This window comes from Zosterops lateralis, assembly GCF_965231275.1.
Source record: "Zosterops lateralis genome assembly, chromosome: 7".
Lineage (NCBI taxonomy): Eukaryota > Metazoa > Chordata > Aves > Passeriformes > Zosteropidae > Zosterops > Zosterops lateralis.
This window is the reverse complement of record NC_139767.1, coordinates 9951130-9975673: the sequence shown is the minus strand read 5'-3', so window position 1 is coordinate 9975673 and position 24544 is coordinate 9951130. Positions and strand designations below refer to the sequence as shown.

The 24544-nt window shown below is 40.2% G+C and overlaps 2 protein-coding genes across 6 annotated transcripts in view; both read right to left on the bottom strand.

Annotated features, from left to right (window-relative positions):
* Positions 1-2063: 2063 nt before the first annotated feature.
* LOC310911452 (baculoviral IAP repeat-containing protein 5.1-like) lies at positions 2064-5281 on the bottom strand. The gene is made up of 4 exons (XM_083864972.1): positions 4751-5281; positions 4012-4121; positions 3581-3695; positions 2064-2494 (listed from the first exon to the last, which is right to left on the bottom strand). Exons 1-4 carry the CDS (start codon positions 4886-4888, stop codon positions 2306-2308), a joined length of 552 nt encoding a protein of 183 aa, XP_083721098.1. The 5' UTR covers positions 4889-5281; the 3' UTR covers positions 2064-2305.
* A 3229-nt stretch (positions 5282-8510) lies between these two features.
* Positions 8511-24544, bottom strand: part of SLC39A10 (solute carrier family 39 member 10) — a 74449-nt gene continuing 58415 nt past the window's right edge. For all 5 annotated transcript variants that reach the window (XM_083864971.1, XM_083864967.1, XM_083864969.1 and 2 more), the window contains 8 exons: positions 23457-23626; positions 22318-22536; positions 20882-21002; positions 19223-19591; positions 17335-17415; positions 14892-15082; positions 11552-11720; positions 8511-10650 (listed from right to left, as the gene is read on the bottom strand). In XM_083864971.1, coding sequence (XP_083721097.1) covers positions 11562-11720; positions 14892-15082; positions 17335-17415; positions 19223-19591; positions 20882-21002; positions 22318-22536; positions 23457-23626 — 1310 coding nt within the window. In that variant the 3' untranslated portion in view covers positions 8511-10650; positions 11552-11561. The remainder of the gene's footprint in view (positions 10651-11551; positions 11721-14891; positions 15083-17334; positions 17416-19222; positions 19592-20881; positions 21003-22317; positions 22537-23456; positions 23627-24544) is intronic.

Below are 24544 nucleotides of genomic sequence, written 5' to 3'. Positions count from 1 at the left end.
GATCTAATTGTTTACACAGATGCACTTTTCAACCCAAAACCAGGTGGTTGTGTCAACGAACCTTTCATACCAAGATTGTTTTCACATGGGAACTTGCAAATTGCTTAACTACACTTAGAACAGGTGACACGGCAGCGATTAATTAAATAGGGCAGGCCTGAGTTTATGAGACCTTTCTTCTATAATTCTTCTACCTATTTTGTCACACCACTTTCTAATTAAAGAAATAGTCTGAAGTATGCAGAGAGAGAAAGAATGGATTTTTACTAGAAATGCTCATAAAAGAGTACAATGAGAGACATTAAAGGAACTAAACAGTTCTAGCTTCTTCACTTGACCAGATTGCAGGAAATGGGCAAGTAATGAAAATTAGGCTTTCTTTAGGCATTTACCAAAACAAAACAACAACAAACAAACAAAGATACAGCAAGTTGAGGACTTTATTTCTTTAGGAAATAGTCACTTGGAAAATGAACAGAGAAATGATGACTGAGGGAGGGGACTACTTCATTATGCATACTGGTGTTATAGATTTTAGCTAAAATAAGTGAAAGGTGCTGACTTTCATCAGTAAAGATCCAAGAGGTGTGGGACAGCTGTGTGTGCATTCACACAGCCAAAGTGAGTAAAGAGCAAGTCCTTCAGGTGGGTGATGTTCAATAAAATGAGATCTCTGTACTCACTAATCTGTTAACTGCTAAATAACACCAAAGCTGAGAGCATCCCTGACCCTTCCATGGCAGATCTAAAGGAATGGCATTATCTGTCACTGTCCTGCTGCAGTGAGGTCCTGTACCTTTTACTTCTTAGGTGAAAGCATTTTTTATCACCCATGTAGCTCTAACACTCCCACTTTCATGTGAACATTCACCAAGACTCTGCTGTCAGGCTAATAGAAAGTTAACACCCCAGACACCAACTGCTGCCCCCACTCTGGCAGCTGCAATAACAAAATAACAGCTGGGTTGGTCACAGGCCACTTAGAAACCAAAGCTCTCTGGTGCTTGGCTCGACTTTAATTTTGTCATTCTTGTTTTTGTGCCATCACTTTCTACATTCAGCTGCAGCCTCAGTTACCTGGTAATGCTGTAGTGTGATTGTCATTGCTGACATGTTACCATTGTAACGTTAAGGACTGGCACTAGAACAGAGTCCTAACAAAGAGGGACCTAAAATGGGTGCTCACTTCCCCCCACATAATTTTTTCACCTTCTAGAGAAGAACTGGAACTTAAAAATTACTCTAAATCTTTCAAAGACAGTAATCCTGTGCTATATGAGAAGCTTCTTAGAGTAACATATTTAAAGGCTTTTAAAAAGCTTTAAGCATGTCAACCTCATTCCTGTAACTTAAACAAAAAATTCTTCATGGAGTGATGTGTCAAGGGATAATTTACTCTCAGGACAGGGGATTCATAAATGCTTTTAAGAAAGTCAAAATAGATGTTTTTAGGATCCCAGCATGAGGATTTTCCTGCAGAGTAAAAAGTCAAGGGAGTTCCAAAAGCTGCTGTTCATTTGCTGCCCGAGACCTGACAAAGTGTTGTTCAAAACTTTCACCTTGCTGAGGACTGTCTGCATCTTAAAAATCAAAAATATTTGCAAGCATGCATTTTTATTCTACAACAGTCTCACGTAAAGGAAAATAGGAATTAATAAGACTTCAAAAGAACTCCAGTGAGTTTGAAATTGTAATGAAAAACTTTTAAAAACCGCCTTTGTTGTTTCAGTTGCACACCAAAACCCCAGTGCTCTTCCTTGAGACTCTTACATACCTTGTGTCTACCCCTGTTCAGTACACCTGCTGTTCTTGCTGAATGTTACTATCTGTGTCAGTTTTGTCTGATCTAGAAAGACAACAGCAGGAGTGCAGTTAATGCAGGAGTTTAGGTCCCTAAAGCAGTTGTTGCAGACACACAGATCCATTTCATTTGCTGGAAAGTGTTTTGAAGCAGAACTGTTGTGGTTTGAGGCTGCCCAGATGTAAGGTTTAAGCACAGATCACAGGAAGTACTCACAGTTGTGAATCTTTATTCAAAATATTCAACTTGCTAAAAACCAAAATTAAAGTATTTGTTTAGACATTTTTCATACAGTGGCAGGGCAGGGGACTATTCTTAGTTCCCCACCCAGCCATAACAAGAAAGCACCGCGGTAAAGACAGAGCAGACCTGCCTGTGCTCACTCCTCTGATCCAGAGAGGCTGAGAGCGATTCTCTACATACACCTCACACCCCTTTACATTCGCACTCGGATAAAGAGAGGAATGTTTGCACCACATTAAGAGACAGTTTTAGAGTCAGAATTCACAGCTCACTTGTCCTGGGCTCCTTTTGCCCGGCAGCTGAGGCTCCCGGCTGCTGGGCTGCTGGCTCATCCCCGAGGGGCAGCGCTGCCGGGAGCTGCGGTCTGCAGCCAAAGTAATCCACCAGCCTCTGCCTCGTTGCCGCCACTTCTTCTTGAAAAGAGCTTATTGTGCTCCTGCCAACTTTGCACTTGAATCAAAGCAAGAGATTGAGCATTTCAACAGAGCAGTTTAACGGTGGTAGTTCAGCCAAATTCCAACCCCACCTCCTCAGGCTGCATTCGGGTATCGGTGCTATCATACCCTGCTCAGCCTCATGCAAAGCCCTCCCAGCCATCGGTGACAGTGTCCTTGGGGCCAAGTGTCCCCACCTGAAGCTGCTGCTTCAAATATTTCATATACTGTACTTAGAAATAAAGTCATGTTATGGCCAAGACTCCTTTTGTACCTTGAAACATTGCTCTAAATCATTCACAATTCAAGTTAGGTATCACCACCTTCTGACTCTGAGTCCACCTTCTAAGATGTCACTGTGCCACATCATCTTATGTTTTTGTACTTTAATCTGTTGCACAGTGCCCTTAAATGCTTAACCTTGACGGTCACCAGGTATGTATTTAATACAGAACATTAGTAGCAAGGCAAAGGTCTTATTTGTGCAAACCCACCGACAAGTAATATGCAGAACCTTTTACTGTGCCTCACTCATCAGGGAACTTGCTTCACTTGATTCTTACCCTCCACAGGATTAGGGCTCATATATCAGCTGATCTTGATCAGCTGAGCAGCTCGGTTGTGTGCTTTTGTACATGTCAACACTATGGCATGAAACCCTAGAAGCAGGGAGGAGTAGAATACTTGAAATGGGCTTTAAAGTTTAATTAGGCAAGTTTCTATGTAAAACTGGACATGTGAAGCAATGTCTGGTCAAATTTTGTCTTTTTACATATGTTGCTCATCCCTCCTGAGAATGATAGAGCTGCTCATTGTTGAGTTTTCTGCACTGATTATTGCACCCTGCGTTATTTGTTTTTTCTGTTGTAATGAGTTGGAAAAGCACTTCAAAAGGAAACAGGCTTGCATTCAAAAACCAAACAATAAATTACACTGAGAAGGTGGAGATTTCTTAGCCAATAATGCACATAAATCGTTACTTCAGAATAAGTAATGTTCTAGCCTTAGACAATCACTCCTGGCTGAGGTTTGGAAATTGTATCAAGAGGAGTTCTTGTTTATATTCTAGCTCTGAATTTCAGATGGTGTGGTAAACACTTACAATGAAGGTCCTCAGCCGTGTCATCTCCAGCATGTAGTACTCCTCCATTGTCAGCTCATCGAAGTGCTTGGGAAGGGATAAAAAGTCACAGGTGCGACGTTTGGTGTGTTCCTCCCTGCAGTATAAACCCAGAACAAGAACAGATGTTAAACCCATGGAAGTTTCATTTCAGGAATGGAGAAATCTGTACAGGTATGTCTTTTCAGTATTTATACTGTCTATCAGCAGAAACAGTATCATACAGAAATGATGAAATAGATTTTAGTGGAGCTCAGATAAAGCTGGTTGAACAATTTCATGGTTACTAGGCAAGATAAACTTCCAGTTCTGTGAACTGCTATGGTGGAAACTGACAGGAACATCAACTCATTGAAAAGTTACTAAAGAAATTTGGAGAGATACTACAACAGCATTGTTACATCTGTGCTTACCATGGGTCATCATTTGGTTCCCAGGCTGACAGTTCTAACAAGCAGAAGAAACATTTTGCCACATCTGGTTCATTTGCAGTTGGACAGTGGATGAAGCCAGCCTTTGCCATCTGTAGGGGACAGTTTAGAAGTTTAGAGCCTTATCCCACACACTACTCATGCTTTCTGCCACTTTAGAATCATGTCTAGTCAGGACACCAAAAGTCAAGTTTGCTTCAGTAACCAAACACCTTCTCAGTATCTCTTGCATTATGACTCATCTGAGATTCAGGCTGGCAGCGTCCTGTGTGTGCCAAAGTAGAGGTCAGGTGGATTTTTTATTTAAATAATTTCCATTTCTGAATTTGAAGTAGTGATAATTCCACTGCTTTAGCCTTCCTGCTGGATCCATACCTGTTTAATGTAGGCTGCGTCATGAATATGAATTTGCAATTAGAAAGATCGTGTAACACAAGAAATTAATTTTTAAATTACAGGAACAACAACAAAGGGGGAACAAGAACAGTAACTATTAAAATCTGTAGGCAGACTAGTGGACTGAACACAGGAAAACCATTCAATCCCACTACAATATTTCTGAGCAGGGAACAGAGAAAAGCAGAGTATTTAACTTTTCACCTTCACCACCTTCAGGCTTAGTGCACTCCTTTTAAACCCGAATACCCTTAACAATGACTTCACACTCAGGCACAGCATATATAAATTAAGGCAGAAGCAAAATAACCATTTACAGACTTACATTCTCTGGAGTGCACTTGCAGTTCTCCTGGAAGGGCCACTTGGTGAAGGTCTTTAAACGGGCCTCATATTCATACATCTCCTTAAAGTCAATTAAGAGCTGGGAAGCTGAGCTAAGCTCTTGCAGGACCGCCTCCATCTGTGAAACCTGCAGCCAGTGTAAGGCAGAGCCTCCCTTCTTTAAGGCCTTTGCTAATTAGTGACACATTGCACCTGGAGAGCAGGGGAAGGCCTAAAGGAGCCTTGTTACCTTCCTAACACAGGTGAGTTTATGGGCAGGACAACCAAGGGAAATGAAGCTACTGGAATTTCTTCCCCTTGTGTCACAGTGTGTTCAGGTATTCTTCATGTTCCAGCTTCCTAAGCAGCCCAGCATGGCAAAAGCCTGTTAAAGTTATGGATGGGCAGGAATAAGGGTGTTACTGATAATACTTAAGGGTGTTATCAGTCCAGTCAGCCTGGACTGATTTTGGTTATTGATGTGGTTAACAGGCAAATTCAAGCAATAATGTGATTACCAGGTGTAGAAGCATCCGTGACTTACAGGGACAAGGTACTCTGCAAACCTGAGATATTCTAGAATATGTGGGTTTATTGCAAGGGTCATGGGTAGAAAGGGCCTTCCCTTCAGCCACCAGCCTCGGCTGAAGGGAAGTCTCAGAGAGAGAATGAGAGAGAGCAAGAGGGTAAGCTGGCAAGAAGAGGGGAGAGAGTGGCAGGAGTGCAGGGGGAAGAGAACAGAGGTAAGAGCAGGGAAAGGAGAGTGAGGTCCAGAGAGAAAGAGCGAAGAGAAGAGCCAAGAGAGCAGGGACCAGAGAGAGCGAGGTCCTGGTTACAATACATTATATCTCCTTTTGTGATGAATATTCTAATTTACAGTGACCAACCAATACAAGACACAAAACCCTATAGAATCTACATACAGCCTATAAGAACTACTACATTACCATGTGTTATATTTTAAACTCTAAAAACTACTCTTTAGACTTTTCTGTTTTGCTACATTGACCTTTGGATCCCTTAGCCAGCAGAAAGGTATTGTTCAATCAAAAGGGATTCTCCTTCAGCAGGCTAGGCTATTGTCTTTAGGTTATCTAGTAACTACGACTCGGTATCCTACAACTCAGAATAAGCTTCTATTTCGATTACAGGTTTCATATTTTCAGAATCTTTTGCTAAGCAATCATATTTATAAGATTTCCCTGATTAATCTTTCCCAACAACCAGGCAAGTGATTCTAGCAACTTCACGGAGGTGTTTCTTTCCTGAAGGAGTGGGGTGAGGGGGTGTCCTCCTATTACATGACCAAGGGTTCTGAACAAATTACAAATATAGCAGGGAGGGAACCTGTTTTTGTCCTGAAAGTCAATGATTTGTACGTGGTAAACATTTCTTGGTACTTTGACTGTTTTGCTTCATCCCAGTTCTCAGTGCATCACCCACTCTTGCCTTCCTGCAAATAGTTTTCTGTTATCACTCATAATTTTTTTATGCACCTAAGAGGAGTTCAGCTTCTCCCAACCTCAAGAAATTAAGCAAGTTTGATTTTCTAAAAATATAAGATAAATAAAAAAAAAAAAATAAAAAATGAGCACAGCTATGGCCTTGTGACAGCACACATTTATTTTAGAAAGATGTAAAACAAGTAGAGATAATTTTGGAAAAGTTTTCCACAAACTTGTATCCAGGGAGTTTCAGCTGCATTACTATGGAAATTTTTGGTGCTATTATTCTTCAAAAGCAGCAATGGCTGGGTGACTTGAGGGGTGATTATTAAAAAGTATTTGAAGGGCTGGAGATGAAATGGTTCAAGCATGAACTAGCAGAAGTAATTAACAGCCTTTAAACTTTCCAGTGAGAATTCTGGCTGCCTTCCAAGTGAATTACAGTGATAGTGATAGGGCTGCCCAGAGAAGTGCTGAGCTGCTGCTCAGATCAGTGTCCTGTTTCCTGCAGGAGCTGCCAGCTGATGCTCCTCACTGTGACTGGGGAATGCACTTCTGGTGCCAGAGGCACTGACGACTGGGATTGGCTCTGTAAATGTTCTGAAGATGTTATTTTCCTCGGAAATCGTTACAAACATCAATTACATACTTGATCCAAGTGCTGTTTATTTTGCCTCTCCTGAAGGAGATGTAAGGATCGCAGAACAACAGAATTCCCAACAGGTTGTTTTTTTTTTTTTTTTTTTTTAATAGATGTATCTTTAGTAAAACTGATGTATCTTAGTGTTTACTCAGTCACTGTTTGCTTTGGTGGCTTAATCTCACCCTCTATCAGGCCTTGTTTCAGTGACTTCAAAGAAAGGGACATTCTATAAACACAACCCAATCACTGTCATCTAGGTTGATGCTGCTCTGTGTGAGCCAGCACTCAGGGGACAGTAAGTGAGGAACAGAGCCTAGTGAAGTTAAAAGCATCTTAAAATAGGCATAAGAGAAATAGTCATTGTATCTACTGGAGGCAGAAAGGCCACAATAATCAGCTTAATTTATCACACGAGTTGTGTCAGGCATCAGCAAAACACCTTCAGGCACTTGGCAGGCTTGGAGAGGGGCTGCAGCCCCTTACACTTGGTATCTCATTTTAACAGAATTTGTTAGCTCCCAGAATTTTTCAGAAATTATATATTTTATATCTTATTCAAAACCACTACAGGCTTTCCTGGAGTGATGAAGTACAGCTTGTGGCCTCTTGTGGGCTGTTGGCTGCTTCTGCATCTTCTTTTCAGTCTAGAGGTATTTTTTCCCCACCTCTTTTCAGTGCCAAAGCTGTATTGAATATACAAATATACCTCCACAGAATCCTTTCACAGAGCTCTTTGGAATGACTGAAAATGCTGCTATTACCAAGGATCAGTCAGGAATACAACTGCTATTTAACAACATTCTTCTTACACAGGTCTGTAAAGCCACACACCACCTTATCCTAACCTTCTACTGTACATCCATGTTAGTATGATCACATTCCCTTTTTACTCTACTTTATTGTGTTCTATCTCCATTCTGCTGAAATTACTTTTCCACTTAAGAATATTTAAAGCTTTTTTGAGGCTTGTATTTTTTCTGTCTTCCTGAGAAAACATTTTGTGAATGTACAGTCAAGTTTATGTTTCAGCTTTCAACAGTTTTCAACTCCTTTTCTAGTTCTAGTCCAATTTGTAAGCCAGGCACAGTCCAGTGCTACCATGGTTTGGGAGAAAAAGACACATCTGCAGGCAACTGGATTTTGTCAGTTCTAAGTTAGTGACTTTTACTGCAGTATAGAGGGAATTCTGCTGTGTTAGAGGAAGGCACTTGCAGCAGTTCTTGCCACAGAATGTGAAACAAGGATAATGAGGAGGATTTACAGTCAGTAAAACTCAGAAGTGCTCTGGGCAGACCATGTTTCTGAAGGATGGGAGTGACAATTTCCCAGGATGGGCAACTTTCTCCAGAAGAGGCTATGGACCTTTTCCCTGAGCAACTCAGTGACTACAGATCAGCCAGGAGATCACAGTAACTTTCCATGGAATCCCCCAATCCACTATTCTTGCTTTCAGTATTGCTCCTACCTGACTGATCTAGAAGTCTGTAACATCTGTTGGACAGAGCATTTATGTTAGTTTTTAATTGTTTAAACAATCCTATTATTAAGCAAAGTATTTTGACACCTTCCTTTTCAAAATTTCTTTTAGGGACTTGTAGTGATGTCTGCTGAACTGAAAGGATACTGAAACACAAAAGTAATCAAACCTTAAAAAACTCAACAAAAGTATCTGCTCATTGAATATTTTTTTTTATTTTCTGAAGGCTCCTTATGTATAAGGAACATACATAAAATGAACACAACACTGTTGACAATGAACAAAACAGCATTTGATAATTTCCAGCTTTATAAAATTTTAAAAAAATGATTTAGTTATAACAAAAAAAACAATAGCTCAGCAAGTTATCTTATTGGACCATTATCACATTTTAAACCATAGACTCAGTTGTTAATGGGGAGAGGAAAGAAAAAAAAAAAAAAATCACACTGCATCTAGCAACTATAACATTTTCTAAGCATAATCACAGCAGATTGAGTGCAATGTGATTTACATCAGAATTCATATGGGATGTCACACAGTGACAGCATTGTAATATACAAGTAACATTTACGCCCTCCAACAAATACAAGTTAAATGAGACTCTGGATTCAAGCAAAATGGAATGTTGAAGCCAAATAGAAATGTAGTGGAATTCAGATTGTCTGGAACATGACTCAAAAGTGTACATTAGAATCATCCGGAATTCAATACTGGTGGAAACATAGAGAAGTCACAGCTGTTACACTGCTCTGTTACATTTGCAATAAATACTAGAAAATAAAAGTAAACAATCTATATTCCATGAAAAATACAGTACCTACCTTCAACGACCATGTTTTTCCCTTGTCTGAAGATGGTCTTGGAAGGAAGTTAACTATTTTCCTACAGAGGCAGTGTATTGAGCTATAACCACATTCCAACTAATAAAACAGTAAATATACTACTGGAAATATAGAAATCTTCATTTGTAAAGAATTAGGAGAAATAAACCTTAAAAAATGATTTGACAAAAACATCAATTCAGCTGCATAATGACCCCCTTATATTTCAGAATTAACAGAAAAGAAGAAACTTAAGTCAGTCAGTTCAATACAAAAGAAACAGACTGTTTAAACTCAGATCTTCAAAAGGTATCCAGGATGTTTTGTCTCATTGACTTAACATGGGCACTATACAAAAATGTCATCCAGGAGTTTTACACTGCAGAAATTCAGCAATCTGAAGCTAACAACCGTGTGTTTGCTAATTAGGGTTCTACAGTAAACAAGTTGAAAGAGGAAAAAAGAAAACCTGAGTTCAGAACATCAAATGGCTGCGTGCCTGAACTCTGGGCTTTTGGCTTCTTCACTGAAGAAACTGCACCCTTCTTTGAAATGGACCCTTAATACTGTTTCCTGATACTGCATTAGGAAGAAATACTGGCAACCAACTGATACCTTTAAAATACATGAGCTGCTCTCAGTAAAAGCTAAACTGACCAATGAAGCTTCTGACATAAAGGGCCACAGGAAACACGGGAAGTTGAAATGGAATGCAGATACCCACTGGCTCTCTTTCAAGGCGTTAGGATGTGTTTTTAGCAGCTACACTGGCACCAAGCAGACCGGAACTTTAAAACTTACGGCACATAGTCAAAGTACAGCTTTTACCTGGCATACACAGAAGAGAGACAAACTGGATGTTTTTTAAAAAAAGTTACTACCATGCTTAGGACTGGTACTACAGAATCAACTTGCACTCCCCACAAACTCACAATTCCTTTTTTTTTTTAAGGAGATGGGTACAAGAAGAACTAACTCATGTCTGGCAATAAATGCCTGTCAGCACAATCTGATCTAGGACAGCTGGTCCCAGCAAGTTAAGGCCCAAATTTTCAGTCTATTCTTCTAAATGACACATACCATGGTTCTACCACATCTGCTTTTTAATAATCTAATTTAAATACCAAAATTGTAAAAAAATATCATAGAAATGAACTCCTTTATACTGGAAGTAGAAATCTTCTTACATATTCTTTACTGCCAGAAATGGCTGGTGTCACAATGTCTGATATCAAGGCATTGTAGGAACAGATTTGATGCGCTGTTACAGTATCGTAAATACCCTACCAGTACAACATACACAGAGCATAATTTAACCCTGGTGTCCAGCTTCAGGAACTAGCATCTTGCACCTTGGTTTAACATGAAGAGAAGAAAACAGTCCAAAATAATAGTTTAAAAAAATGGAGAAATTCCTGCATGGATTCTCTTGTTAAAAGTGTTTGCACAAATTCACAGCCACAATTCTTCAGTAGTTTATGCTGCAAGTGGCACACAAAACATGTTTAATGTCTGTAAGAAAGAACCAGAAACAGCTCAGTAACTCCAAGGTCAGGGATTTCCCCAAGCTAACACTAATTCTACTGCATTTTGCATTTTCCTACTAATATCAAGGAAGAAACATCAAATAAATCTCAGTTGGGGGAAAACATCATCAAACTGACCCTCGACAGAAGTTACACTTTGCAGAGTACATGGCAACAGCCTTCTTACACAGGAGCTTTGCAATGATGGAGTGCAGCTTAACATAGCTTGTAAGAATTTAAACAGTGTTTAGGCTTGGGGTTTCTTTTTAAAAATTTAAGCCAGCAGAGTGGTTGCCAGTCATGTCCTGCTGTAAGACTGAATACTTCAAGTCACCACTATGCAGAAAAATCAGCACTGGATCAATACGTGTATATATCCAGAGGTGCACACACATGTATATGTGTGCAGGTCTGTCTGTATCTATAGAGATCCATACATAGTGTCTATACATAGACACAGCTATGCACTACTCAAGACTCAGGTGGCATTAAAAGTTTCCTTGGGTTCCTTGCATAGGTGTGGGTTTCAGCTGTAGCATCTGGGTTCTGTCCAAGTGCACTAATGGAATGGTACTTTCCCACATATGAAGATCTTTCCCTGTACGTTTTCTTTCTTAAGCAAGCAGTGATCCCTGTACAGCACCCCGACCTTGGCCATTATTTCTCAGATTTAGGGTTTGCTAAACGTCGCTCACTCGGGTTTAGGACTTGTGTTGGGTGAGCTCATCTGATGGATTAGAGAAAAGCAGAAGCTACTCTAGGCAGGAAGGGATCTCCTGTCCTTGTGTAAGCAGTGCAAGCACCATGTGTCCTCTGAGCAGTGTGCACACAGCCACACAGTGCAGACTCAAAGCCAGACAGCAACAGATTGGAACCATAGTGATTACCAGCAACAGGTCAGAACTGGATGTCAAGCACAATTTTGTCTTCGTAGAGGGCAATCACCAGCATGATGGCAAATCCAAGAAGCAGGCCTAGATTCTGAAGAATAAACTGCCCCACAGGACAGTAACCGTGCTCTTCATTATCTCCATCTCCATGAAGCATTTCTGGAAGCTACAAGATACAAAACAATTTAGAAAGTTATTTCATCTCTATTCCATTTATATGTGGACAAGTTTACAAAATGATACTGAAAAGGATAAACACTGCATGGTTCAGATATAAAACCAATACACTAAGACACAGCTTAAACTCTACCAAACAACTACATTCAATAAAAACACGATCACTTGATGTATTTACAAAACAAACTAAAAATGCCTTTCCTTGAACTTTCCCCGGATCATCCATGTAATTGAACATTAAGTTCCCCAAGACAGAGCACAGCCCAATACTGAGTTCTGCTCTTTTAATTTTAAAAGACTCTGTCATGCTCAAATAAACATATGACTTTGATTAACTTAGCCATTCATTTGTCATGTGAGACGCTTACACATATTCACACACATCCCTTTTAAATATGGGAATGATAGCTACAAGCAAGTCAAGAGAAATTTTATGTGCAGATATAAGAACTTAGTTCTGGACATTCTGAAAATTGCTCGCCTATGAGGAAAAGTCAGAACACTGACAAAATCAACTAATGGTAGTGCTCTTGGAAATGTAAAAATAAAATTTTGTGTTTTACAAAGCCATGCACACAAAAGAGAAGTAAAATATTTACAAGGAAATTAATATAAGCAGGAGGTAAATGTTAAGATCTGGTTACTGAGAGATTCTTCTGTCTGAATTAAGGTGCAAATGAGACCATACTCTAAAGTCAAGAGTTAGGATTTTTTGTAACAGCAAATATGAAGCAGAGAAAGAAACAGGAAAGAGAGACGAGGGAGAGGAGAAAGAAAGAGAGAAAGGTGAAGCAGAAGATAGTCACCACCAATGGATCCATCTGGTGTCCCTCTGGTCCTCTTCACCCTGGCTTCTCCAGGGTGGCTGTCCTGAGGTTGCTCAAAACTTCTCACCATTTACACATTTTAGCCTCGATGCTCATTGGCTATGCAATTTTCTTATTCTACTGGTTAAATGATTCCCTCACTTCCAGTGCTAATTAGTCCCATCCCAGTCTCCCTCTCCCTCTGATCTGGTGCTTCCCATCTGGAATACTGGGCTGTGGCCTCCCCCTGCTGGGCCCAGCCAGAGCTCATTTTCAGCAGAGCTGCTTTGCCTTGTGGATACATTCTTCTCGCCAGCTTTGTTTACTCCTCCTTAGGCCTGACATAATTGGGTGATAGTACCACTTGAACCTTATCTTAAGTCAGGACTATACTCCATGGGGTGAGATTGCATGGGTGGCAGAGGAGCAGTTTGCTACAGTGGGCAAAGTCCTTTGGTGATTTAACAGTGTCTGAGGCATTTGTGATCTTTAAGTCTCTTACAGGAATTTCTTCAAGACTCACTTAGTACAGAAAAGGATGGTACAGAAGAAAATGGAAACTACTGCTCTTCATTAGATCAGCTGGGACAGGTGTGGTTATACCAAGAACTTGAATGACTTGTCTGCCCAACAGACAATGACATCAAAGCTGCTAAAACCCCAAATATATTACCCATCTTTTCTTGTATTACTGTATTTCTAAAAGATACATAAACCTGATAATTAATTTGACCCACTGAGTATTGAAAAATAATTTTAAAAACCCAACAATGCCCCTCCCCCAATACCTCAAAAAACAAAATTCAAAAAGCCTCCCTAGCTGGTGTGAAAAATGTTTAAATGGTTATCACATATACACTAGACCAGGCAGCTCAACAGCAAGCATTAATTTATATTACAAAGTGCTGTTAAGTCATTAAGAATAAAGGGCTTAACATTACTGCAATGGGCTTTAACACTCTGGGTATTTATTCTGACAGCACATCTAAAAGTGACTAAACTTTTTGCTTTATTGGCTACTGATGTGACCAGTTGCAGGAACCATATAAAGAATGGTCCTGTCAATTAAAAAACCCCCACCCTTTAGAATTTGAAAGTTTATGGTGTCAGTACTAGAGATAAAAGGAACAAAAACTGCAACCAATTTGCTTCCCAGTAAGATGAAATTATCCAAATTGGACGATTCAATGTACCCATTCAAACCAAAACAGGAGTGTCAGGAAGGAGGATATTATGATTACTCTTGTAAGTTACCACCAAATGAAATTTCATGAAAGAACAAGGAAACCCTGGAGGATTTTGAAACGCTTGAGTTTAGGTTGTACTGGAGAGGAATATCCTTATCATTGAAACCCATGTAATTAGACAAACTTAAAGACAGGCAGATGCAAAAAATACCAAAAGGCTCATTCTCAATGGGCTAGTGTAAGGAATGGATAGAAAACAGCACTCCTGTGAACCTCTGCTCACAGCTAGGGAGGAACCAAAATCTATTCTTATATTCAGGTAACGAGCTCTTTGAGGAGGAGGCTGATTATTCAAACACCAAGACTAAACTCTGGTTCAGCTTCAAGTGTCTCTTGCAGAAGCTTTCCTGCTGTTGTTGAGTCAGACCATGGGACTTTGACTATTTAGTTACTACTATGATTACTGAGGGAAAGAAAAAGGAATGAAGGAATGAAAGCACTGCCTTCCTTTATCCATGACATCTTCAGTCAAAGGGCAGGAAATAAATTTCAGACACAGAACTTACCAGGAAGTGATATTTTAGGCATTATAGGCTACTATAGAGCACCTAAAATTGCAAGAAGGATCACTCTACCCAGACATTCTATTTAGCAGGCCCTGAAAAGTACTTACTCACCTATGAATAGATTAGAGTGACTTTATAACAACAGTATATTTGCAAATTAAAGTCTCCATAATGAAGTGGAGAGCATTACAAAGTACCCCAAAAGTGAAAATGATCTCATCAGCTTTGGGCTGGGAAAGACAAGTGAGAAAACTGCCTAATTTAAATGAAGCTCTGAAACAGCTTAGAGGAGAGAAATTAGGACTGAATGTGGGCTGATAGCATGCACAACGGTACTGCTGCCTGAAGAGTCTGATCTATGGTGTACACACACTAAGGATAATGCACCTGTGTGTTCTTGAAGCAGCAACATTTTTCCATCAGGTCATTTTTTAAAAGCTACTCACCACAGCAGCTCTGGATTACGAGCTGCTCACAGTAAAAGTTTTCAGACTAAGCTTTCCAGGACCGAATATGTGACAATGAAATGTGAGTGAAGACTAAACCCGAGCACAGAGTGCAGTGCAGCCCCCCAGCACACCCAGAGCCCGGGCAGGCGTACCATGTCGACCAGGGCCACGTAGAGGAACATGCCGGCGGTGACGGCGAAGATCCAGAGCGTGATGTTGTTGGCGTACTGGCCCACGGCGGTGCCGATGAGCATGCCGATGTAGGCCATCATGGCCGACAGCAGGTTGTACACGATGGCCTGCTTCACTGTCATGCCTGCCTTCAGCAGCACCGCAAAGTCACCTGCGGGGACAACGGCCTGGGTCAGCTGCCAGGGAAACACCCAGCAATGCATCTGCTGCTGCTGCTGCTGCAGGGTGCTGGCACCTTTCACTAACGGGATGGGACTGCTGGGATACTCCCCTGAGCTTTACTGTGACACCAGCCTCAAAACAGGGTGAGACAACTGAAAGATGCCAACAGCTCACGTCTTGCCAGCAGCAGCCAAAGATCTCTTTGTTTTAGGGCATTTTAAAAGTTTTCTAGCCAATAGCATATCATAGCTATAAGCTCACAAACAATTGTTCTAGCCAATCACTAAAAGTACACGTACACCTGCTTTGAACAATGCTTGCTTGTATGCTTTCTATTAACAATAAACAATACTCCATTATTAAGCTTAAAACCTTCTATTATTCTTGCTAAGCATATTTTTCTGCAGTTTTAAGGTCTATCTTAGCCAAGCCTAAGAACTCAAACTATTGTCTCCTGTCCTGGCTTACTGTATCATTGTATCTTTTCTTTTTTCAGGCTTTGCAGCTGCAGCTAGCTCTAAGTTCTCTGCTCTTTCTCTTTCTGAGGCCTACCTTCACAGAGTCTAAAAGTCTTCTTACCTTTACTATTTCCCACACTGCAGGGGCTCAGAGGCAGATTGAGCCACAGGACTGACTACCTTGGAAGAACTGTACTTATGCACAGCCATCCCTTGATTACACGTGATTTAAAGGTGCCTGTTCATCATGCTGTGTCAGAAAGGTAGCAGTGATTAATTGTGAAGGGTCAATGAAGGAGTCTAGGTCTGCTCTTGCCACAGAGAATACACCTGTGTGCACACACTCATCTTTCTCAGAAGTTCCTCATGGCACATAAAACCAGAGGCTTAGTTTGGATCAATACCGGTGAAAATTCCTCTTAGCTATACACGTCTCATTATGCAAATCCAGGAAGAGGATAATGAGCCATTTGTCCCCACAGAAGGTGACAATGAATTTGAATTTGAGCACTAGGGAGAGTTACATTCACAAAGAATGACTTCACATCCACACTGAATCAGTTTTCTAGTTGAAGACATGCCAGGTAAATGTGTTTTATTCCAAATTCAGGACAGGTCTTCTAAATTAGGTGCTAAAAGTAGATAATTCTATAAAAATCTAGACTTCAGTCTTGTAATCAGATCTAACAGTTTTACTCCATTCAAACTCAGTTGTTGTGATTGTGAGAAGTGTGAGAAGACATGAAGGTAATAAACATAATATTCTTATGTCACACATGCCTGAAATTATTTGCCTGATCTAGAATCAAAAATTAGAATCAAAACATATCAAATTTTTTTAAAAAATCAAGAAATAGGTCTAAACTACTCACCCCTCATACAAAGCTAATTTCATCATGCTACGCTGTCAGGTTCTAAGCACTGTAATACACATTGCAATCCTTTATATACTGCAGCAGCTTCACTGAACTAATGATTGTAAAGCACAGGTGTCAAACCATGAACATCTGCTCTGTTATTTCCCACCTGTGCCCATGATTTACCAACAGCTCAGGAGCTGCTGATATAAAATGCTTCCCCTCATCACCTCTAAGGTTTTTGAAGTACTTGTTTTACCTCACTTTTGATCAGAGCCAGCAGCTCTACAAGTGAGCAAGCTTTGAGTACAGACATGGCTCAGTCTAGCAGAACTTCACATCAGTGGAAAACCAGAACATTCCTTCTCTCTGGCTGCTCTTTTTGAACTCTCAGGGTGCAATAAATTTTCATGCAACGTGAAAACAACAGGTTTCATCATGGTTAGCTACCTCTAGAAGAAATGCTTCAGTTAGGGGGGAGAATCAATGGCACTGGCAGCAGTGCCTACAGGCTTTACTCTAAATGGCCACACCTGCTAAGCTTGGCCACAACTGGAACAAAGCCTCTTCTGAAGATCCCACACGGAATTTTACTTACATAAACCTGTGTTTACTTATGTGACTTTGTGTAAGACAATGCCACATAGAGTAGTGTGAAACTCTATAAAATGCAGAGCTCTGTAAAATGTATGCTCCTAAGAACCTTTTTAAAACATGCTCAAAAAGCTTCACAGACGTGCTGTAACTAGACACTACCAATATAGTCCTGTAGCAATATCTACTCTGAAGCAACATTTCTGTCTCACTCTCTGAAGTTCTGGTCACCTCTGCAACTTCTGCACTGCGTTGTGCTTATCACAGTATCACAACAGCTTTTAGATAAGGATTTTGTACAGATGGAGCACAGAGTTTCTATACTTAGTTACCTAATTCATGGGGAAGCTCGTGACAAAATACTGCTATAGATGTACTAATTCCCCCTGTCAGTCCAGCACTAAAAGCTGCTCCTAGAAAAAAAAAAGAAAAAAAATTAAAGTGATATTTCACTATTTTCAGGTGAGAAAATCAATTGACTTTGCAGAACTGACACTCTTCTGTTAGAATGCACACTAATATTTTTCTGGATGTCTTTACATTAATGGGAAATACTGGAAGCACCCTGGATGTGCATTCCCACTGCATGCTTTATTACTCATTTATCTGAAAGACAAACCCTGGAGAGGGGAACACAGCTATCCAAAAATGAGACATAAAGGCAACAAGCTAATAAATAGCACCACTTTTTCACTTTTAGAAACTCTCAAGTACATGAGGGCAGTTAGGAATGCACATGAGCAAGAGTCCAGTTCTCTCCTTTCCAGCCTGGAAATCCAAACTAATATTTAAGCCATAACCTTTCTAGCTCCTTTCTACTTATTTTTAGAGTACATGTCAGCAATATTAGTAAGCCAGACCTGGAAAATAATAAGGATAAACACATTGCCATAAATATCTTTCAGTACTTTTGCATAAGCTAACTGAATTCTATCATCTTTAAGTTCATACCTTAAATAATTCTGAGATGAGAAAACTGGTATTAAATTTCTGTACTGTAGCAGAGAAAAGCACAAAAAGAGCCTGCAGTGAGCAGTCAAAACAGGCAGCATAAAGCAGAAAGAGAAATACAATCTGAAGACAGAGAGGAAATTTAACTTTCCCCTGGATTCCTCATAGTTTGATATATTAAAAAGATGAGCATGCTTTTTCAAAAATCTTACATTTTACCACAGATTCAGCTGTTTGGGCTTGACCCAGGAATATTTAGAAAGGAAGCTTCAATACTGTGAAGTTCTTAACAGAAGGTGTGGCAATTATTTTTGGCCTTAGAAGCCGTTGTCTAAATGTCTTACCTTTTAATGTGAAAATGAAGCAACAAGTTAATTTTTAAGGAGTTTAGTTTCTTTACAAGTTGTCAGAAGAAAGTGGAGGGACTGTAGTAGATTCCATTGTTAACTAGAGCCCCTGACAAATACTTATCCCCCATCCTTCAAAATGGGGGTGTCCCTTCTGCCATTAGTTCAGAACCCTGCGTGCTCTTACTCTTGAGCAGCTACCTTAGTAGAAAATCAGAAGTGTGCACTTCAGTCCTCTCACCACCATACTGACTTGTATATCCAAATTAATACACTTTACAATTCAAATTGCACTGTGTGACTCCAAATTGATTTAATAAAATCTAATAAAATCTGTTTGGTACTTCAATTTCTTCTGCACTTGGCTAGAAATAAATCCACACTGACCATGAGCCAAAATAATATTTTGCTTAAACAAAAATGAAATTATCCTAAGTAATACTTTTAAAATATTATTTCTGTAACCTGACTCACAGAGTATTTTTATTTGCAGGTACTGTGCAATTCTATGTAGTAACAATAATAGAAATATTATTACTATTATTGTTAATAAATATCATTCTAAATAAGACTGAAAGGCATTTATTTATAATTCTAAGGCAACTGAGACCCAAACAAGAAACGTGGGTTACTGTGCTCCATAAATCCCAAGGTTTGTGTGCACCAGTCTCTCCTTGGCAGAGATTGTGACTGTCACTGCTACTGATACAATAATTTGAGTGGAAATAGCACAGAATATTAACAAAAGGGAAACTACTACAGTTGGCAGCCTTTTAATTTCTGCTCTGCAGGAGACTGAACAACAGCAGTAACCACAGGTGCTAACTGGAAGCCTTACCTGTGATCACTGATAAGTCAAATATTAGCAGAGTTACTAAATGTAAGGAGAAACTGTTGAGAAATACTCAGTGCTTTTGCTTACCGATTGCTAAGCCATCACTAAAGTTGTGAATGCCATCTCCCATAATTACCATCCAAGCAATATTAGCTATCCCAGTATCTTTCAGGTCTTTTCCAGAATGACAGTGGCCATGGGAATGATGGGAATGTTTGTGATGCCAGTGGTGACTGTGTTTTCTAGCTATCATTTTATCTTCGCCATGGCTGTCATACTCGGAATCGTGCAGCTCGTGCTCTTGGGCAGCGTGGGAGACATCGTTGTGAGAGTGGTGCAGGTTGTTGTCCTCTTCTACAGAGAGGTAGTTTTTGACAGGGGGCTCCAGCTGCCCATCCAAGTCAGTCAGTTCAGTTTCATTCAGTCTATCTTCAGACAAAACCGAGTCGTCTGCTCCTGCATTCAACCATTTAGGAGAGACACTGAGTTAATTTCTGTTTAACCAGCAACCACCGCAGCCCTGAGCTAAGGGTTAACTGCTCTGGGAAAGCAAACAAGTATTTGAACACATCCCAGTCTAGTAACTCTGCTGTCAGAATTCAATCCAAAAACAAAGTCTGCCATTGAGACATTTTTTCACCAATTTGCAATGTGTACAATATAAAGAAGTCTCCACTACAAGGCAGCAGCACTGCATCCACAGCACTCAAAACCAGTTTTAGCCCAGCCTACGCTCGTGCCTGTCATTTTGCTACTGACAAAGTTTATGGTTCAACACTGGCAAAGGAGAGTTGGCAGGATGACGATAATGTCTTAGAGCTGTAGATGGGACCTGAATGGCTCAGGAAACCCTACCTGGCTCTGCCTGCACGTGCCCATACAGGTCACAGCTCAGCTCCACTGTCATGCAGACATTTCAAATGTATGTTCCAACCCCTGCACTGCCGAAGGACTTCATGTTCAGTGTCAGTGCCCCAAATACCATCTGAGATTGTCTGAGTGGAGAAGGCTGCAGTCCTAACTCTCCCTTCTACAAACCAATCAGATTTAATAAACCTAATCTGCACAATACAAAATTGTATAGGTTCTTCATCAACAAATTAATTCTGCAGCCATGCAGTCAACAGAATTGGAAGGTTATGAAGCAAAGCCTTTGCCTCTCTCTCCCCCTGTGAGAAGAGGGATAGAGCATTTCTTCTGGGTACACACAGCATAAGCATTCACAGGCTGTCATGAAAGAACAGTGTGCAGAAGTTGTTTTGGATACTTGAGGAATATTCAGGATACTCAGCTGTATTTATGGAAAGAAACAGATTTTGTTTATCTGTAACTGGTCATGCTGGAATCTTCAAAGTGGAACAGATATCCCCATTCATTGTGTGGGTGTTCATTTTTGATGTAATTTTTGCCTGGGCTGAGCTACTCGGGCACAAAACACACACTGAAAGCAAACCCTGAAAACAAACAAACAAACAAACAAAGACCCACAGCCACCCAAAACACAACTGCTTCAGAAGTCTGAGAACCATCTCTATGGCATATTAGGAAATGTTCGGTGCTCTCAGATCTAAGGTAAACAAAATAAAGAAAGATTTAATAGGGAAAAGCCTATTAAGTCTTATTAACAATGATTTGCATAATAGCAGCAAAACTGTACAAGAGGTTACATGCTACACACCATGCCCCAGTAACCTGCTCCTGCTTTGGATCTCTCAATCAGAGAGAATTCTGACATTAACTGCCTACCTGCAAGGGGTTTCAGCTGAAGCCAGTCAGCATCTGGTCTGCTATTTAATTTGTGATCAGAAAGTTTCCTTCCAATTGGTGATTCTTCAGTCTGGGGTTTTTTGCACCATTTCTGCTTACTCTGCAACACAAAACAGGTGACATCTGGTTTGTAAAAGGACATTGATGGAAACAACTGAAATGCTGTCCAAAAATCTCTTCTAAATAGACCAACTCTCTCTTATGTATGACAGAAATATGTTACTTCAGAGTATTGACCTTTATAAGGCTCAGCAACAATCCCTATCCCAGCAGTTCTTAGCCACTTACCGTGGAATCTCACTTCCAAACACACACACACAGAGATATATTCCACTTTAGTAAGACGAGATATTCTGACAAGGATTGCTCTCACAGCCCAGAAATACCTCCATGTATTAGATTTGTTCAAAAAAGCAAACATGCAGCAAGAACAACTCCTCTAATTTGTTCAACTTTGTTTTTTTATTTTATATTCCTATAACTTTCTCGTATTTCCCTTTAAGAAAGCAGCAAGCTTTTCTCTATCTGCAGCCCATACAGCAGACCCCAAGGATTTGCCAAAGCAGCCCAGGGGATTTAATTATTAAATCAATCTCAAAGATGGTATGCCCAATGTAACAATTTTCCTCCTTTTACCAGAAGATCTAAGAAATGCCTCCTCCAACACAGAAAATCTTTTGCTGCCTGTCCGGCTCAGACAGCAGGTCTGATGGGAAAACAGAGAAGCTGAAAAGTTTTCAGTCATTTTGGGAGAAGCAAGCTGGAGTTTCACCAAAATAATTTCCTCCTCAAAGCTGAATGACAAAGGCAAAGGCTAAAACTAAATTTCCATGCACACTCACACTCCCCAGAGTACTTGCTCTCCTTTTATACCCCTATCATAAATACAGAAGGGCCCTAGCACTAAAAATCCAGTAATTTTTTCAGAAACAATTTAATATTTGACTGGCAATTTATAGAAAGTCGGAGGTCTGAAAATTTTAACATTTTTCTGATGTGGAAAACCTGGATAGTTGCACTGGCATTGTTAGGTAAGAGCAAACTGCTAAATTGCTTGTCAATTGTGTGACAATTGCTGGCTCTATAACCGGATCTTTCTTACATAATGCTTTCTCCTGTTTTTGCAAAAAAAACCTAGGGACCTTTAGAGGAAGAGCTGCAAACTCTTTTACTTAGATCTGCCTCCAAATGTAGTGGTCAGAAAGCTGCAGCTTCCTCCATCACATTTCTATGCTCTTTTCCCAAGTTACCTTGTCGAGAAAAACAATTTCTTCAGGAAAGGGATCCCTCACATAACATCAGACAGAACACAGAGCAGCAGCAGCACTGGTTCACAGAATAAACACAATTCCTCAGCACTCACGAGGTAGCTTTAGGTAACGTGTGTTTAAACAGCCAACAATTTTGGGACCTACCTTTTGTTTATTGTAATGTTTGTACATTCTTATACAGTGCTCAATGATGAAGAGAACGTAAATGCCTCCGAGCGCCAGGAGCCCTTTGAGCACGGGGTCGTTCTCCTCCAGGAAGCCCTCGGCGTGTGCAGCGTGTGCGTGGCCGTGCCGGTGGGAGCGCCTGTGCTCGTGCACGTGGCCCTGCCCGTGGTGGTGGCTGTGGTTGTGGCCTCCGTGGGACTGCCGGGAGAGACAACAGGGACACCGCTGGGGCAACCGGGACACTGCAGTGGCACTGGGCCACAGAAAGTAACACGGAACCCCACTGCTCCTTGGCTCACACTAACATATTGTGCCATGTCAGTTTTTCAACAGACTATTCATTACCCTATTTTTTTTTTTTTTTTGAGGGGGTAGATAATGTAGCTTCAGCTTTTCTCTCACGATGCCAAAGATGAGACTAACATTCAGAAATATCACAAGGAATTACCATTCTTGCATTCCCATTAGCAACCAAGCCTTATGACTTTTTAAACTATTACAGTCAATTACAGCCTAAATTCTGATCTGAAATACGAACTTAACCCTAAAACCATGACCAAAAATGTGCATTAGAATTATACAAAGAAAACACATAAATATTAATCTTTGTGCAGAACAACTGAGGTAGCAAAATTTTAGAAAACATTTCCCCTTTTAAGAATTACAATACAACATCATGAATTAAAAGCTGCTTACCTTCCCTGGGCAATTGCTTGATTCAGTACATTAGAGGTTACTTTCTCCCTCAAATCTAGTAACCAGGCAGGTTAATCCCCAGGAAATACTTTTAGGTGGTACTGATACACAACTATCAGTAAACAAGAGACAGCAATACTGCTAATTTTAAAATACTCTTGTTGGGCTCATGAGTTTTTACAACAGTGTGACATCAGTTCAACAATTGAGTACTTAGCTACTTTTCCCCACCTTTTTTTTAAAGAAACACATTTCCTTCCTTTCTGTCAGCAGAAAGTCTCCAGCAGTGTTGGTGTTCCTCACAGTCAAGTCAATCTACAGGGGCATCACTGAACATTTCTTTATTGACACTATCAAACAATTCCTCAAAAATTCTAGATTCATTTACAATTAAGGATAAAAGGTAAGGAGACCATACTTACATGTGGCAAGAGATGGAGCAGTGCATCTCCACTCATTGTTCCTACAGCCAGAGCTACCAAGAAAGTTAGAAGAAATTTGAAGCACCATTGGTTAATGATGGGAACCAAGATCACACCTAGCAAGGAAAGCAGGCTAATGACGGTGATAGAGATGATACCACAAAACCAGGCTGTGGGAAGAAATGAACACAGAAAGGTTATCAGAACAACACCTGGAAAACTTTTAAGGCTGATTAATGACTTTCAACTATTTCTTAAGAAGGTGACTTGCCTTTAACCTACGCTATGTGACTGGTCATTCAAAGGTGTTGAAAAATATAAAGGCAGTACTGAAATCCACAGCAAACCCAAAAATGCACAGGCTTATTCACAGCATAGTATAATATAGTAAGACATCTGAAGACAATTAGCTAAAAAGAGCCCAGCAATTCTTCCTGATTCTTAGTTCCAGGCTTAGCTTTGTCGCCCTTCATGAAACAAGAAGCAAAATGTTTCATACTGGAGCAAAACCATCTCTGCTACTTAACTCACTAGGGCTCTACTAGCACTAATGTGTATCTAACAGTTGTTTTTAATAAGGTTCTGATGCAAAATTTTCCTGAATTCTATATTTCTCCCCATTTGAAGTCACACGTTTAGTCTGGCACTATTTATTTCACCTGGTGCTTTGAAACATATTCATGTTATTATAAGCCCACTTATTCATGAGAAGACTCAACCTTTAGCAAAGGAACTCTAAAATCGAATGCTACAGTAAGAGCTTGGAAAGCTGAAAGCATTTTGCTACCACCAAATAGCAGCATTTATTTTTTTCTGAGAATCTTACTGCTGCCATTAGAAGAAGTGATAATGGGATGTGGTACAGCCAACATACTCCTGTTAATGAGGGAAGATGTGAAAATTGCTACATGACATTGAAAATAAGGAATTACAGAAGAAACAGATCCTATAAACAGGGAGACATGGCTCTTTCAGTCAGCATCTCACTCTAATATTTTAAGTTGTAGCACAAAGGCTTTGATTTTCATCCACAGAGTTTTTCCTAGCTCCACTTTCAATCAAAAACGTCTAGCACAATTTGCCAACTT